At 43.5% G+C, this 18,164-nt stretch overlaps 1 protein-coding gene across 1 annotated transcript in view; it reads left to right on the top strand.

Moving 5' to 3' along the window:
• The first annotated feature begins 9,733 nt into the window (after window positions 1-9,733).
• The window catches only part of LOC137323991 (uncharacterized), a 38,035-nt gene continuing 29,604 nt past the window's right edge, over window positions 9,734-18,164 (top strand). Inside the window, exon 1 of the mRNA XM_067988163.1 lies at window positions 9,734-9,910. Coding sequence (XP_067844264.1) covers window positions 9,734-9,910 — 177 coding nt within the window. The remainder of the gene's footprint in view (window positions 9,911-18,164) is intronic.

Below are 18,164 nucleotides of genomic sequence, written 5' to 3' on the forward strand. Positions count from 1 at the left end.
CATTTAGGGAACAGTTATCATGGTTTATGGAAAAGGACAAGGAGCAATCTAGAGTAAAAATACTTAATTGGAGGGGGGCCAATTTCAGTGGGTTGAGAACGGATCTGGCCCGGGTAAATTGGAATTAAAGGTTGGCAGGCAAAACTGTAATCGAACAATAGGTCTTTAAAGAGGAGATGGTTCAGGTACAATCTAGGTACATTCCCACGAGGGGGAAAGGTAGGGCAACCAAAGCCAGAGCTCCCTGAATGATGAAAGACATAGAGAGTAAGATGAAGGAGGAAAAGGGGGCTTATGACAGATGTCACGTTGATAATACAAGTGAGAACCAGGCTGAATATAGAAAGTTCAGAGGGGAAGTGAAAAAGGAAATAAGAGGGGCAAAGAGAGAGTATGAGAATAGACTGGCAGCTAACATAAAAGGGAAACCTTCTATAGACATATAAATAGTAAATGGGAAGTAAGAAGAGGGGTGGAGCCAATTAGGGACCAAAAAGGAGCTCTACGCATGGAGGCAGAGGGCATGGCTGAGGTACTAAATGAGTACTTTGCATCTGTCTTTACCAAGGAAGAAGATGCTGCCAAAGTCACAGTATAAGAGGAGGTTGTTGAGATACTAGATGGGCTAAAAATTGATAAGAGGAGGTACTGGAAAGGCTGGCAGTACTTAAAGTAGATAAGTCACCCGGTCCTGATAGGATGCATCCTAGATTGCTGAGGAAAGTAAGGGTGAAAATTGCAGAGGTGCTGGTCATAATCTTCCAATCCTCCTTTAGATATGGGGTGGTGCCAGAGGACTGGAGAATTGCAAGTGTTACACCCTTGTTCAAAAAAGGGTGTAAGGATAAAGCAACTACAGGTCAGTCAGTTTAATCTCTGTGTTGGGGAAGCTTTTAGAAATGATAATCCGGGACAAAATTAATAGTTACATGGACAAGTATGGATTAATAAAGGAAAGCTAGCACGGATTTATTAAAAGCAAATCATGTTAAACTAACTTGATTGAGTTTTTTGATGAGGTAACAGAGAGGGTGGATGAGGGCAATGCAGTTGATGTTGTGTATATGGACTTTCAAGAGGCGTTCGATAAAGTGCCACAAATTAGGTTGTCAGTAAAATTGAAGCCCATGAAAAGGGGCAGTGGCAGTATGGATACAAAATTGTTTAAATGACAGGAAAAAGGGAGTAGTGGTAAACGGTTGTTTTTCGGACTGGAGGAAGGTATTCCCCAGGGGTCAGTACTAGGAGCACTGCTTTTTTTGATATATATTAATGACTTGCACTTGGGTGGACATGACACAATTTCAAAATATGTAGATGAAACAAAACTTGTAAGTGTAGTAAATAGTGAGGAGGATAGTAATAGACTTCAAGAGGACGTAGACAGGCTGGTGGAATGGGCGGACACATGGCAGATGAAATTTAACGCAGAGAAGTGCGAAGTGATACATTTTGGCAGGAAGAATGAGAAGAGGCAATATAAACTAAATGGTACAACTCTAAAAGGGATACAGGAACAGAGAGACCTGGGGGTAAACATACTCAAATCTTTGAAGGTGGCAGGACAGATTGAGAAAGCGGTTAAAAAAGCATATGGGATCCTGGGCTTTATAAATAGAGGAACGGGTACAAAAGTAAGGAAGTTATATTGAACCTTTATAAGACACTGGTTCGACCACAAATGGAGTATTGTGTCCAATTCTGGGCACCGCACTTGAGAAAGCATGTGAAGGCCTGAGAGAGGGTGCAGAAAAGATTTACTAGAATGGTTCCACAGAGGATGGACTTCAATTACATGGATAGACAGGAGAAGCTGGGGTTGTTCTCTTTAGAGCAGAGAAGGTTGAGAGGAGATTTGAGAAGTGTTCACAATCATGAAGGGTTTAGATAAAGTAAATAAAGAGAAACTGTTCCCATTGGCAGAAGGATCAAGAACCAGAGGACACAGATTGAAGGTGATTGGCAAAAGAATGAAGATGACATGAGGGAAAAATTTTATGCAGCAAGTAATTATGACCTGGAATGTGTTGCCTGAAAGGGTGGTGGAAGCAGATTCAATATTAACTTTCAAAAAGGAATTGGATAAGAAGGGAAAAAATTTGCAGGGCTACGGGGAAAGAGTGGGGGAATGGGGCTAACTCAATGGGCCGAATGGCCTCCTTCTATGCTGTAACCATTCTATGATTAGGTATCCTGTCAAAGCTCACCTATGAGAATAGTTTAATAGGAAAGCTGAAATATTTAGAGTAAGAATGATAGAAAATAACCCAAAACAGCTAGCACATTGTGTGTTTTGATATACATTTTCCAATGCTGGTTACAGCAACCAAATTCATAATGGACAGGTGATTACACTAAGCTGGGTTTTATACAAAAAAAGTACTTTTGAAAATTGCTCCATTCAACAGCGACAATAATATTAAGCAGTGTCTGTTTATGGGGAAATTTTTTTTTTATTCGTTCATGGGATGTGGGCATTGCTGGCGAGGCTGGCATTTATTGCCCATCCCTAATTGCCCTTGAGAAAGTGGTGGTGAGCTGCCTTCTTGAACCGCTGCAGTCTGTGTGGTGAAAGTTCTCCCACAGTGCTGTTAGGTAGGCAGTTCCAGGATTTTGACCCAGTGACGATGAAGGAACGGCGATATATTTCCAAGTCGGAATGGTGTGTGACTTGGAGGGGAACGTGCAGGTGGTGTTGTTCCCATGTACCTGCTGCTCTTGTCCTTCTAGGTGGTAGAGGTCGTGGGTTTGGGAGGTGCTGTCGAAGAAGCCTTGGCGAGTTGCTGCAGTGCATCCTGTGGATGGTACACACTGCAGCCACAGTGTGCCGGTGGTGAAGGGAGTGAATGTTTAGGGTGGTGGATGGGGTGCAAATCAAGCGGGCTGCTTTGTCCTGGATGGTGTCGAGCTTCTTGAGTGTTGTTGGAGCTGCATTCATCCAGGCAAGTGGAGAATATTCCATCACAGTCCTGACTTGTGCCTTGTAGATGGTGGAAAGGCTTTGGGGAGTCAGGAGGTGAGTCACTCCCCGCAGAATGTCCAGCCTCTGACCTGCTCTTGTAGCCACAGTATTTATATGGCTGGTCCAGTTAAGTTTCTGGTCAATGGTGACCTCCAGGATGTTAATGGTGGGGGATTCGGTGATGGTAATGCCATTGAATGTCAAGGGCAGGTGGTTAGACACTCTCTTGTTGGAGATGGTCATTGCCTGGCACTTGTCTGGCAATATGGAGTTTAATAATATAAAAATATATATTTCACGTGTTGCCCAATCATTCCTCGGGCTTATCAGACTTGTGGAATTTTTCTGTTTCAAATATATTGCTCTTTTCTACTATATCTGATAATGACTAGCATTGTACAGCAAAATAGAACATTGGTAATTCAAAGGAGCAACACTCGAAATTTTAAGGTAGTTAAATCAAGTTCCGTATTTTGTGTAATTATCACCAAAATATTAAAATTGAACTAGAGATAACAGCACTTGCTGTTGGAACAATCCATTTTTTTCTCGTGGAAGGTGCAGAGCAGCCATTGTGCGATATGTGTAAATTAAATCGATACTGTCAACTCCCTTAAAACACGTCTATTTTACTTCACACGTAACTGCAATATTGCAAAAAAAAAATCAGTAAGTCTTAGTCAATTTGCACAAAATGGCTAAAATTGAACCGTTTGGGTTAATCTCTTTATAAGATCCTCATATCGGTGGTTTTCCCTGGAAAGTTATTTGTTCGGTTGCTCTGTGAAAGCTCTTCCTTCGTTTCAGTGAGTCCAACTGTTGCTATCGGCAACCAGGCGGTAAACTATAAACCTGAGACAGAGCAATACCGAGTCCCCGGGACACAGCGACGCAGCTCGCCTTCCCGGTGCTGAAATGGGACGGCCTTTGCACTTTTCGGCAACATTATCTCAAGCCCAACGGCACGGCCAATGACTTCGCTGATGTTATAATTTAAACCTCCTTACAAGTTCGTCGAACTCCGCAAGTAATCAGAAGAAAACGAAGAAAACTTAGTCCTTTGGCTTCCACTTTGGTTTTGACACGATAGGATTGTCAAAGGTAAGACTGTGACTGCACACACCAGGAAACAATAAATAAGGCCAATGGATTGATTTATAAGATTTAAAGTTCATGGCTATTTATTATATTAATCATGTTTTTGATACTAACCTTGAAGGCTTATAAAACAGAATGGGCAAAAACAAACCGTAATCCAAGTGAATTCCTACCAGTTGGGGGTGCTGGGACTCTTTTTTTTATTTGTTCATGTAGCTGTTGCTGGTGAGGCCAGCATTTATTGCCCATCCCTAATTGCCCTTGAGAAAGTGGTGTTGAGCCACCTTCTTGAACCGCTGCAGTCTGTATGGTGAAGGTACTCCCACTGTGCTGATAGGTAGGGAGTTCCAGGATTTTGACCCAGCGACGATGAAAGAACAGCGATATATTTCCAAGTCAGGATGGTGTGTGACTTGGAGGGGAACATGCAGATGGTGATGTTCCCATGCGCCTGCTGTCCTTGTCCTTCTAGGTGGTAGAGGTCGTGGGTTTGGGAGGTGCTGTTGAAGAAGCCTTGGCGAGTTGCTGCAGTGCATCTTGTAGATGGTACACACTGCAGCCACAGTGTGCCGGTGGTGGAGGGAGTGGATGTTTAAGGTGGTGGATGGGAACAAGTTCCCCTCCAAGTCACACACTATGGCACCAACACCGGCGATGCCCGCATTCCCATGAATGAATAATAAAAAAAAGTATCCTTAAATTGTAGAGGTGGAATGCTGCACTGCTTACCAGCCAAAGAGAAAGGTTGCTTGCAAAGAAGTGAACTGAACCTGTAACCATTAGAGCCTTCAGGACTGACTATTTATTCCAGCACCACCAACTGAATGGCTCTGAGTTGTTGCATACTGGTGCTAGGAGGAGAAAATGTTCTCCTTCTTTAGTCCTGACTTTGTAGTCAGCAATCCCAAGAAGCATACAAGCCAATGTAGAATACTATTAAAACCTGACTAGTAGCTTCTAAAAAAGCTGGCACAATGCCCAAAAGCTGACAATTGAAGAACAGCCCTAATTATAAGCCTCTGATATGTGAAAACAAATAGTAGCACAGGCTTTGTAACTTAATCTGTAGGGTACTCACGTTTCTTAACTTGTATTGGAGAAAAAAACATAAGTAGACAAAAGCCAGTTAGGAAAATCCAAATGTTGAATTCACAAAATTAGCAATGAATTTCTAGGATAGTCTGGGAGCATGCTCACCAGAAGAAAAATTGAATTTTTACATTAAAAGTTATGCATTCTGGTTAATTTAAAGGTTTTTCTTCACTCTTCCAACCCAATTCAGCCTGGTACATTACTTCCCCCCCCCCCCCTCCTTCCAAGCTGGCACTATTGTTCTTCCATTCAAGTTGGCCCTCTAGGCACTCAGTTAATGTTGGCTCTCTTTCCTTCCCCAGCCCCATAGCGCTGGTCCCAGCCTACCCCCTCTTCCTGCCAAAGCGCCATATGGTCCTTTCCTCTCCCCTTCGTTGCCATCCATTTTGCTTCCTTTTCTTTTCACTCTCTTCATTCTCATCCATGTTCCCCTCTTTTCTGTTCATTGCCATCCATTCCCCCTTCCCTCTTTTTTGCCATTGTTTTCTTTCCATCTCTCTCTTTCTCTCTCTCTCCCTTTTGCCTCAGCACTGCCACCCAAGTAATACTGACATAAACAGACCAGACCCTCTCATCTCAGTGCCATTCCCCAGTCCCAGTGAAAGGGATCCTTGCTTCTGCATACTCTAAGCAGGTAGTCCTGTTCTTGTGAGCGTTCTTGGAGAATGCAGCATATGCTTCTCCCCGCCGCACCTATGTTCATTAGCTGGGCAAACCCATTCTCAGTAGCTGAACTGCATTTCAATCAGATCCATGAGACAAGAGCCTTCGAAAAACAGACAATTGGAGTCCTCAAACAACGTGTCCACTGCCTGGACAAGTCTGGTAGCTTCCTGCAATACGGAAAGAGTGTCATGTGTGAAAGTGGTTTGCTGTATGCTGCATAACATTGCTCTGCAACAGGGACACACATAAAGCCACCAATGGCCGAGGACTTTCACCATACTGATGACAGAGGCTAGCAAAGAAACGGGAAGGCTCCAACAGCTGCCTGCAGCCAAGGCTATGCGGCAGAAGCTCATTGAAGAGCACTTAATGCAGGCAAGCAGGGATTGTTTAGTTTATCAGTCATGTCCAACATCTGTCCCAATCCTTTTCCCTCCAATAAACTACATTTGCCCAAAGACCAACTTAATATTCATGTCACCTGACATTGCAGGGTCCCCTGCTATTACAGGTGCACTCTGCACATTAAGATTTCAAAAAGGTTTATCATTTTACTGGCTTATACAATGCCTACACATTAATTATCACCCAGGTGTGAGGCCAATTTGTGTGCCTTAAGTAATCTTTTACCTACTCTAGCACTCCTAGGAGGCGCTCCCCCAGTGGTTTCAGCATGGGAGGTGGAAGGCAGCTGTGGCTCAGACGAGAGTTCTTAAGAAACTTGTGGTCAATAACCTCTAGTAGCTTGGACCTGAGAGAGCCCTGCTGCAGATTGCAGCAACTTGGTGACTGCTGTGGTAGTCTGGGCCAGCTGGCCTTCTAGCACCACAACATGCATTGGTGACTACCTCTGCTATTGGGCTGCAGTTCAGCAATCCTACTGATCTGCAGAAGAGCACACTGTAGGAGATCCGTGATCCGATTGAAGCCCCCATCCAATCGGTCATCCATCCTGTCCAAGGAGGTGGAGATGGTGGAGCCCCGAGTCTATATGGTTCCACCTTCCCTGAGAGATGCTACTACTTTTCCACAGACACCTGCAAGGAGGGCCCAGCCACAACATCAATTGTGAGGACCCAAGCTTGCCCTCCAGTTGTTCTTTCCACTTGAGCTGTTTCTGCTCAATTGTGCACTGGTAATCACCCTGTACAGACCTCTGTAACTCACCATCTATGTTCCCTAGGTGCCAATTTATGTGCTGGTGCTTGGAAGCGTGAAAGCGAGTGATGGTGTATCTTCAGGAGAGTTGTCCCTCATCTGTCAGTGCGGCTGCAGGGCCTGAGTCATCTGGAACACCTAGAAAAAGGGAATAAGGACAGGATTATCATGCAAGGGCAAATAGTAGCAGATGAGAGGCAGCACCAGGTTGACAAGCTATGTGTTTGAGTATGTGAACTAGAGAATAACGTGGAAGAATAAGAGAAAATGCCCAAACACCATGCATGTGGTGTTGCAGGACTATGTAGCGAGTAAGAGAGCTGTGAAGGGGGGTGTTGCCTGATAAAGTTATTAAATTTCTTCCTGAATTGCAGCCACCTATTTTGCTGCTGACATTGACTTGCCCAACTCTCCACTGCTGTTGGCTGATTTGACGGGGCACCTAATGCCCATCTGCAGGAATAAGGACCTCCTTCCTATTCCTCACTTGCTCCACGATGACTTCCATGGCTGCATTGGAGAATCGGGTTTTCTGGCCAATATCATGTAGTGCATTGTCCATTGACCGCCATTGAAAAGTTCACTTCCTTTAAGAGCTGTAGGCTGCCTTTAATTGGTGGCTGGCCTGCTGAATTGCTCGCCATTCCAAATGGTGAGCTGCCCATAATTAACATTGACAGCTCACTTCATCAATGCAAATGAGGCCTGACTACCAAAATCGATTGGGGCTCCCACCGACATCATTGGGTAGGTGGAGCAGAGGCCAAGCCCACTGCCTGCCCGATCTGTGTTACATACAAAAACCACTCCCTAAATGTTTTGTGTATATGTATTTCAACAGCAAAGGCCTGTGCCTTTTGCAGAGTTTGTGCATGTGAAACCATATATACTGACAAACCCATAGCTAATTTACAATTCTTATTGTTCCTTACTCAGTTCTGAAATGACAGTCCCAAAATTTACAAAGACATTTTTCTACAGACTTCTAGTGGACCAATTAACAACCTGAACTAATAGATATAAAATCTTAAATTGTATGTTACATTTTGGGTCTTTGGACATTGTTTTCAGGTTCAGCATCTAAGACAATGCCTGTAATTGAGCCCTCGTTCCCTATGATCTGGATTATGTCCTTACTTGCTCAATAGGTAAATTGTAGTGAGCCAGAAGTTGAACAGAAAACCCTCTTCAATGTATCTTAGCTTACTGATTATATTACTTGCTCTCACATGATTTTCCTTGACTTCGAAAGTTGGAAGAAAAAACATTTCACTAGGCTGTAGCTTAGGATAAAATCTGCCAAATAGATTTATTGAACATTAAATGGATAAGTAAACAAAAGCAATGACACATTGTAGAATTACAGTGGAAACAGATTTAACTGCCTCTCCTCATAAGATAGAAAATAACAGTTAAATTCATCATGCTAAATTGCATTGGACAAGGAGTTTGAATCTTATGCTTTATGTGACAATTTGTTGCTGACTATCCAATGATAGTCTACCTATCAATCTCTGATCACTCCAAACTATGCAATTTAACAGGACTCACAGTATCATAGAAATGTAAAGCACAGAAGGAGGCCATTCAGCCCATCGTGTCTGTGCCGGCCGAAAAAGAGCAATCCAGACAAATCCCACTTTCCAGCTCTTGGTCCATAGCCTTGTAGGTTACAGCACTTCAAATGCACATCCAAGTACTTTTTAAATGCGATGAGGGTTTCTGCCTCTACCACCCTTCCAGGCAGTGAGTTCCAGACTCCCAGTAACCTCTGGGTGAAGAATTTTCTCCTCAGCTCCCTTCTAATCCTTCTACCAATTAATTCAATTCTGGGTACCACACTTTAGGAAGGATGTCAAGGCCTTAGAGAGAGTTCAGAAGAGATTTACTAGAATGGTACCAGGGATGAGGGACTTTAGTTATGTGGAGAGACTGGAGAAGCTGGGATTGTTCTCCTTAGACCAGAGAAGGTTGAGAGGAGATTTGACAGAGGCTTTCGTTTACTTATCCATTTAATGTTCAATAAATCTATTTGGCAGATTTTATCCTAAGCTACAGCCTAGTGAAATGTTTTTTCTTCCAACTTTCGAAGTCAAGGAAAATCATGTGAGAGCAAGTAATATAATTATGACAGAGTAAATAAGGAGAAACTGTTTCCAGTGGCAGAAGGGTCAGTAACCAGAGATTTAAGGTGATTGGCAAAAGAACCAGAGGCAACATGAGGAAGCATTATTTTAGGCAGCGAGTTGTTATGATCTGGAATGCACTGCCTGAAAGAGTGGTGTAAGCAGATTTAATATTAACTTTCAAAAGGAAATTGGATAAATACTTGAAGGGAAAAAATTTACAGGGCTATGGGGAAAGAGCAGGGGAGTGGGTCTTATTGGATAGCTCTACCAAAGAGCTGGCACAGGCATGATTGGCCTCCTTCTGTACTATGACGACCTACATGATGCTTTTAAATGAAAGTTCTGAGAAGGGAATTTTCTTAGTTTATTGAAGGATTTCAGCTCCAAGATCACTGCTGCTGTGGATTTTTTTTTAATACCCATGAGATGTTTTCTTTCGTATCCACTTGAAATGAAAAGAAGAGAATAGGCAAAGTTCCCAAAAAGATTTGAGAAGGTTAATTGTATGAGGTTTCACTAGGGTTTTTACACATGAAGTTTAATTGCATTTCACTGCAATTTTACTACAAGATAAGACAAGCTTTTTTAAATTTGATCTTTTTACAATTTTGATAGGGAAATATGAAAAATGGACCAAATAAATCCAATGCTTGACTTCTTGGTTACTGCACCAGAAGGCAACCTGGAAACTATAGTACAGAGTCAAATGCTGATGAATGAAACCGCACCTATGAACATCAATTTAGAGCACCCTGACACAGGCTGCAGATCTCTCACGGGAGCAGCTCAAAAGGGTTATACAGAGGTAAGAACCATAATTGTATCATCATTTTACCAACACTTTTTTTCTGGACTATGTTAACTTTTCCTTTTTTTTATGACTTTAGCAAGGTTGAACTTTGCTAATGTATAGATTGAAGTTTCTTTCCATAAGAGAAGTGGAAATTACTTTCTTGATGGCTCAGAAGAGCCAATTCTGCACTGGGAAGTGGCACTGCAGGGAAGCCATTGCAGGAAATCACTGGTATATAGTTTGTGATTTTTCCATTAATTCATTTTAATAGGCAGAAAGTCACGAGTTGTGCACCCACAGTTTCCCACAATGCACTCTCTGCAACCATTGCTCCCCACTAGGAGTGCGGAATTTGCTCCAATAAGTTTATCCAATGAGTAGCTTAGCCATCTGGTTCATTGACAATCAATGCAGGGTGCAAAAGGAATAGAAGCAGAATGGCATAACAAACCCTTAGTTGGTATGTACTCTCACACTTTGCCATCTCCATCAACCTCTGCGTTGATTTCTCCTGAGGTGAGAGGTCGCATTTCTCTCCTGGTTGTTATGGGCTGTTTCCTCTTTTTTAAAAAAGACAAAAAATGAAATTGACTTTTTGTTCCTATCCCATTGACTAAAACCCAAGTTACAGCAATCAGACCATAATAGGTGTATGACTCCAGCAAGCAGTGACATTACATGTGGGGATGAGGCTGTTTGTGGCATGAATGCAACTAAGGATGTGAGTACAGGAACACTTGCAGGTGAGAGCTGAGGGTGTAAAGGGCACCTCATGGGCATTGATGGTCAGCTATGGAAGCACTTCTAACCCACTAAGGAGAAATCAACGCAGAGGTTGATGGAGATGGCAAAGTGTGAGAGTACGTACCAACTAAGGGTTTGTTATGCCATTCTGCTTCTATTCCTATTGCACCCTACATTGATTGTCAATGAACCAGATGGCTAAGCTACTCATTGGATAAACTTAATGGAGCAAATTCGCACTCCTAGTGGGGAGCAATGGTTACAGAGAGTGCATTGTGGGAAACTGTGGGTGCACAACTGGGTTAGAATGGTGAATGGGGAGATTACAAGTGGCAGATATGTTTTAGTAAAGTACATTCTTGGAAGGTATGATTGGCTCCTCTGACCTGGTACAGTCATTAAGCTTTTTGTGGTATTGTGTAGCCTTATGCCAAATGGTGAATTGACACTAACAGCCTTGAGCCCCTCCTTCCAATTATCTGCTGCATCCTCCTTGGGGCCTTCCTTCTCTAATTTACAAGGAATGTTTCAATCCTAAGCCTGCTGTCCTGAAGCAGCACTTCAAAATCAGTATCCACAAAGCAGGGGGCACTTTGCCCTGCAGCATTCCTCTCTGACACTTTGAACTGCATTTCTGGCAGCCAGAATTGTGACAGTAATGCCTGACTCTTTAAGTTGCTGCAGCCCTTTAAGTCCTGCAACAGCATGCGATTTCCCATCCCCAAATAGAGGAGCTCCCATTGAGAAGCGTTTTCAATGCCTGGGTTTTACTTTGATTATTTAAATTAAGCAGACCCCAGAAAATATGATGGGTCGGTGCTCATGTCATCGGGCAGGTGGAAGTCCCACTCCATCACACTTTGCTGGCAACTGAGGAAAATGCAAGCTAAACCATCAACCAATGAGTATTTGTTTCCATGGCAACTCTAGTTGAATTCTAGTACTCAAAGCAAATGACCCTTTTCAAGTACATAGCTCATGCATAAAAATAATTATTTTAAAAATAAATATTGTGGAACTGGCTTGGTCACAATTTTTGTTATTGTCAGGGAGAGAAAGAGCATAATGAGAGAAATAGAGGTTAAAAGTAAATCAATAGACACCACAGCAGCTGGTTGGTTAGTAATAATTTCACAATGGGTTAAAATGACCTTAAAACAAACAGATTTTCCACTGGTGTAGGAAGTAAAGTATTTATTATATCCTTCAGGTCTAAGATAGAGAGTCTGCTTTTTTTATTTTTGTGATAAGCATAATAGCAGCTTTATCACTATTCTACAGGTTGTATGCTTGCTTTTGAAGAAAGGAGTAGATATCACTCTTTGTAATCACAACAGTCAGACAGCCATACATGTAGCTAATTCTGTTGTCCAGGGAATCCTGCTGTCTGCTGTAACCAGAACCAGCTTTCCCAATAGGTGTCTGTTATAGGCCTCCTGGCTGGGGGATCTCCATCAACTCCAGCAGGTGCTGGTGGGTGTTGTAATATGAATAATAGTATTGTGATATCATCTATAATGTAATCCCTGACACTGAAAGGAGCAAACAATGATAGTGTAACCCAGTTGCATTTAATTTAATTAGAGAGAGAGGCAGGCAAAATGGTCACTGTTTGAATGGAATAACTACAAATCAAACACCATCTGCTGACTGCTACAATAGAATTTAAAGGATAAATGGCAGGGGGGGGGGGGGGTGGGGGTGGTGGTGGTGGTTTAGTGTTGATTTTCAGTTGGTCTTCGCTGCTTTATATTTGTTTTCTATTTACTTCAAGTGATAAGAGCCCAATGAACACTGTATGTCCATTGCAGTTTTTTTTAATTCATTCTCGGGATGTGGGCAATGCTGGTAATTCCAGCAGTAATTGACCATCCCTAGCTGCCCGGAGAAGGTGGTGGTGGGACTTCTTCTTAAAGTACCTTCTTATTGAACTGCACGTAACAGTTTGATATAACCGAGTGGCTTGCTCTAGTGGGATATAAATTTACATTCTCTGGATTATTAGTCCAGGCCTCTGGATTACATAACCACTGCACTACCATACCCCAAATCATAGAATCATAGAAAGGTTACAGCATGGAAGGAGGCCATTCGGCTCATCGAGTCCGCGTTGGCTCTATGCAAAAGCAATCCAGCTAGTCCCACTCCCCCACCCAATCTACGTAGCCCTGCAAATTTTTTCCTTTCAAGTACTTATCCAGTTCCCTTTTGAAGGCCATGATTGACTCTGCCTCCACCACCCCCTCGGGCAGTGCATTCCAGATCCTAACCACTCGCTGTGTAAAAAGGTTTTTTCTCATGTCACCTTTGGTTCTTTGCCAATCACCTTAAATCTATGTCCTCTGGTTGATGACGCTTCTGCCAATGGGAATAGTTTCTCTCTATCTACTCTGTCTAGACCCTTCAGGATTTTGAATACCTCTATCAAATCTCCTCGTAACCTTCAAGGAGAACAACGCCAGCTTCTCCAGTCTATCCACATAACTAAAGCCCCTCATCTCTGGAATCATTCTAGTAAATCTCTTCTGCGCCCTCTCTAAGGCCTTCACATTTTTCCTAAAATGCGATGCACAGAACTGGACACAATACTCCAGTTGTGGCCGAACCAGTGTTTTATAAAGGTTCATCATGACTTCCTTGCTTTTGTACTCTACGCCTCTATTTATAAAGCCCAGGATCCTGTATGCTTTTTTAACAGCTTTCTCAACCTGTCCTGCCACCTTCAACGATTTGTACATATATATCCCCAGATCTTTCTGTTCCTGTACCCTTTTTAGAGTTGTGCCCTCTAGTTTATATTGCCTCTCCTCGCTCTTCCTATCGAAATGTATCACCTCGCATTTTTCTGCGTTAAATTTCATCTGCCACATGTCTGCCCATGCCACCAGTCTGTCACTATCCTCCTCACTGTTTACTACCCTTCCAAGTTTTGTGTCATCTGCAAATTTTGAAATTGTGCCTTGTACAACCAAGTCCAAGTCATTAATATATATCAAGAAAAGCAGTAGTCCCAGCACCGACCCATGGGGAACACCACTGTACACCTCCCTCGAGTCCGAAAAACAACCGTTCAACACTACTCTCTGTTTCCTCTCCCTTAGCCAATTCTGTATCCATGTTGCTACTGTCCCCTTTATTCCATGGGCTGCAACCTTGATGATAAGCCTACCATGTGGCACTTCATCAAATCAAAAAACTATATTAGGTTAGTTAAGCACGATTTGCCTTTAACAAATCCGTGCTGGCTTTCCCTAATCAATCCACCCTCGTCCAAGTGACTGTTAATTCTGTCCCGGATTATCATTTCTTAAAGTTTCCCCACCACTGAGGTTAAACTGACAGGCCTATAGTTGCTGGGTTTATCATTACACTCTTTTGAGCAAGGGTGTAACATTTGCAATTCTCCAGTCCTATGGCATCACCCCTGTATCTACGGATGTTTGGAAGATTATGGCCAGTCCCTCCGCAATTTCCACCCTTCCCTCAGCAACCTAGGATGCATCCCATCCGGACCGGGTAACATATCTACTTTAAGTACAGCTAGCTTTTCTAGTACCTCTTCTTTGTCAATTTTTAGCCCATCCAGTATCTCAACTATATCTTTCTTTACTGACACTGTGGCAGCATCTTCTTCCTTGATAAAGGCAGATGCAATGTACTCATTTAGTACCTCGGCCATCCCCTCTGCCTCCATGAGTAGACCTCCTTTATGGTCCTTAATCTGCCCCACCCTTCCTTTTACTATCCATTTACTGTTCACATGCCTGTAGAAGACTTTTGGATTCCCTTTTATGTTGGCCACCAGTCTATTCTCATACTCTCTCTTTGCCCCCCTTATTTCCTTTTTCACTTCCCCTCTGATCTTTCTATATTCAGCTTGGTTCTCATTTGTGTTATCAACTGGACATCTGTCACATGTCCCTTTTTTCCTGTTTCATCTTACCCACTATCTCTTTTGTCATCAAGGGAGCTCTGGCTTTAGTTACCCTACCTTTCTGCCTCGTGGGAATGTGCCTAGACTGTACCCGAACCATCTCTTTAAAGGCCGCCCACTGTTCAATTACTGTTTTGCCTGCCAATCTTTGATTCCAATTTACCTAGGCAGTTCTGTTCTTATCCCATTTAAATTGGCCCTCCTCTAATTGAGTATTTTTACTTTAGAGTGGTCCGTGCCCTTTTCCATAGCTATTCTAAACCTTATGATACTATGATCGCTACTCCCTAAATGCTCCCCCACTTGTTCCACTTGTCCCACTTCATTCCCGAGAACCAAGTCCAGCAATTCCTCCTTCCTCGTTGGGCCGAAATGTACTGGTCAAGAAAGTTATTCTGAACACATTTCAAAAATTCCTCCTCTTTGCCCCTTATTATTTTTATCCCAGTCTATATTAGAATAGTTGAAGTCCCCAGTTATCACTACTCTATAGCTTTTGCCTCTCTGTAATTTCCCTGCAAATTTGCTCCTCTTTCCTGCACTTCAGGAAAGAAGTGAAAGCCTTAGAGGGTGCAGAAGAGATTTACTAGAATGATTCCAGTGATGAGGAACTTTAGTTACGTTGGATAGACTGGGGAAGCTGGGGTTGTTCTCCTTGGAGCAGAGACGGTTGCGAGGAGATTTGATATTCAAAAATCATGAAGGGTCTAGACAGAGTAGATAGAGAGAAACTGTTCCCATTGGCAGAAGCGTCATCAACCAGAGGACATAGATTTAAGGTGATTGGCAAAGAACCAAAGGTGACATGAGAAAAAACCTTTTTACACAGCGAGTGGTTAGGATCTGGAATGCACTGCCCGAGGGGGTGGTGGAGGCAGAGTCAATCATGGCCTTCAAAAGGGAACTGGATAAGTACTCAAAAGGAAAACATTTGCAGGGCTATGGGGAAAGGGCGGGGGCATGAGACTAGCTGGATTGCTCTTGCATAGAGCCGGCGTGGACTCGAGCCAAATGGCCCCTTCCCTATAACAAAAAAATAAATAAAAAAGAAAGCTATCCTTCCCACTAGTTGGTGGCCTATAGAATACACCCAGTAGTGTAATGTCACCTCTATATTGTTTCTTAACTCTAACCAAATAGATTCTGTCCTTGATCCCTCTAGGACATCTTCTCTCTCCAGTACTGCAATATTCTCCTTAATCAATACTGCCACCCCCCTCCTTTCTTTCCTTCCCTATCTTTCCTGAACACCTTGTATCCAGGAATATTTAGTACCCAATCCTGCCCTTTTTTTAACCAGGTCTCCGTTATCGTCACAACATCGTATTCCCATGTGGCTATTTGGGCCTGCAGCTCACCAGCCTTGTTTACCACGCTTTGTGCGTTTACACACGTGCACTGTAAACCAGTCCTAGACTTGTACTCTCTCTTAGACTGATCCCACCTAATACTGTACTATTATTTGCTCTAGTGCTATGTTTCTCTCCCGATCCTTTGTGCCCCTTGTTTATCCTTTGCAATGCTACATCCTGGTGCCCATCCTCCTGCCAAATTAGTTTAACCCCCCCCTCCTGCACAGCACTAGCAAACCTCCCCGCTCTGTTGAGGTGCAGGAGGGAGGGCTTTAGATTCCTGGGGCATTGGGACCAGTTCTGGGGAAGGTGGGACCTGTACAGGTCCCACCTTCCCCAGAACTGGTCCCAATGCCCCAGGAATCTAAAGCCCTTCCTCCTGCACCATCTTTCCAGCCATGCATTCATCTGCTGTATCCTCCTATTTCTGAACTCACTAGCGGGTGGCATCGGGAGTAATCTGGAGATTACTACCTTTTGAGGTCCTGCTTCTTAATCTCTTTCCTTAAAATCTGTCTGCAGGACCTCATCCCTCTTTCTGCCTATGTCGTTGATACCGATATGGACCACGACCTCTGGCGATTCACTCTTTCCACCTCCCCCCCCCCCCGCTCCCCCCCCCCTCCCCCCCCCCCTCCCCCCCCCCCTCCCCCCCCCCCCCGCTCCCCCCCCCCCTCCCCCCCCCCCCCGCTCCCCCCCCCCCTCCCCCCCCCCCCCCCCCCCCAGAATGTTCTGCAGCTGCTCAGTGACATCCACGACCCTGGCTCCTGGAAGGCAACATACCATCCTGGAATCACGTCTGCGGCCGCAGAAACGCCCATCTGCTCCCTTAACTATTGAATCCCCTATCTCTATTGCTCTTCTGACCTTTCTCCTACCCCGTTCGCACCCCCCCCCCCCCCCAATACAGCTGAGCTATCATCTTGGCTCTGGCTGCACTCTGCAGAGGAATTGAATACTGGTTAGAGAGTGAGATGCACTCAGGGGACTCCTGCACTACCTGCCTGGTCCTCCTTGTCTGTCTGGCGGTCACCCAGTGTACATTACAGTTTTAAAAATACATGCATGTTTAGAAAAAAAAATAAAGAACTTGCATATAGTGCCTTTCATCTTCAAGATGTCATGAAGTACTTCACAGACAATTAATTACTTCTGATGTGTGGTCACTGTTGCTTTGTAGGCAAATGCGGCAGCAAGGTCCTACAAACCGCAGTGAGATAAACGACTAGTTAACCTGTTCTTTGGTAGTGTCGGTTAAAGGATAAATGTTGGCCAGGACACTGGGAGAACTTCCCTGCTCTAATTTGAATAGTGCCATGGGATCTTTTACAGCCACCTGTACAGCTCCACAAATTAACATCTCCTCTAAAAGACTGCACCTCCAACAATGCAACATTCCCTCAATATTGCACAGAAATGTCAGCTGGATCATATGTTCAAGTCTCTGGAGTGGGGCTTGAACCCACAACTTTCCGAGTGTTACCACTGAGCCAAGTTTAAATAGAATTTGAAGTGGTTATGGTGTGTGCCAGCAGAGTGTGCTAGCACTTTTATCAATTAACTAATTATTTCCATACTGACACTTTTCATTGACAAGGTTTAATCTGCACGTATGTATACAAACTGTAAGCCTACTCATGTACTATGTAACATCAAAATGAATAGTTAAGATTCTTTGAAATTGGAACTCAGAATTCCTGATAAACACATTTTAAAAACAAAAGAAACAAAAAAGCTTTTAACCAAAGATCCATTGTAGAAACATGCTAGGAGCAAGTTTTGAAGATTGTGAGAAGAATCTATGCCTTCCACTTGAAGTTGCTCAATAATACAGATGGACTATTAGTTATGAGGAAATGTTAAGAAAGTTAGGTTTATCCTTGTTACCACTAAGACTTAGAACCATATAACCATAGGAAAGATACAGCACAGAAGGGGGCCATTCAGCCCATCGTGTCCGCGCCTGCTCAAAGAACAACCAGGTGCCCATTCTAATCCCACCTTCCAGCATCCAGTCCATAGCCCTGCAGCTTACAGCACTTTAGGTGCAGGTCCAGGTACTTTTTAAAAGAGTTGAGGGTCCCTGCCTCTACCACCAATTCGGGCAGCGAATTCCATACACCCACCACCCTCTGGGTAAAAAAGTTTTCCCTCATGTCTCCTCTAATCCTTCCGCCAATCAGCTTAAATCTATGTCCTCTAGTTCTTGAACTCTCCACTAGAGGAAACAGGTACT

This window comes from Heptranchias perlo, chromosome 7, assembly GCF_035084215.1.
Source record: "Heptranchias perlo isolate sHepPer1 chromosome 7, sHepPer1.hap1, whole genome shotgun sequence".
Taxonomy (NCBI): Eukaryota; Metazoa; Chordata; class Chondrichthyes; order Hexanchiformes; family Hexanchidae; genus Heptranchias; species Heptranchias perlo.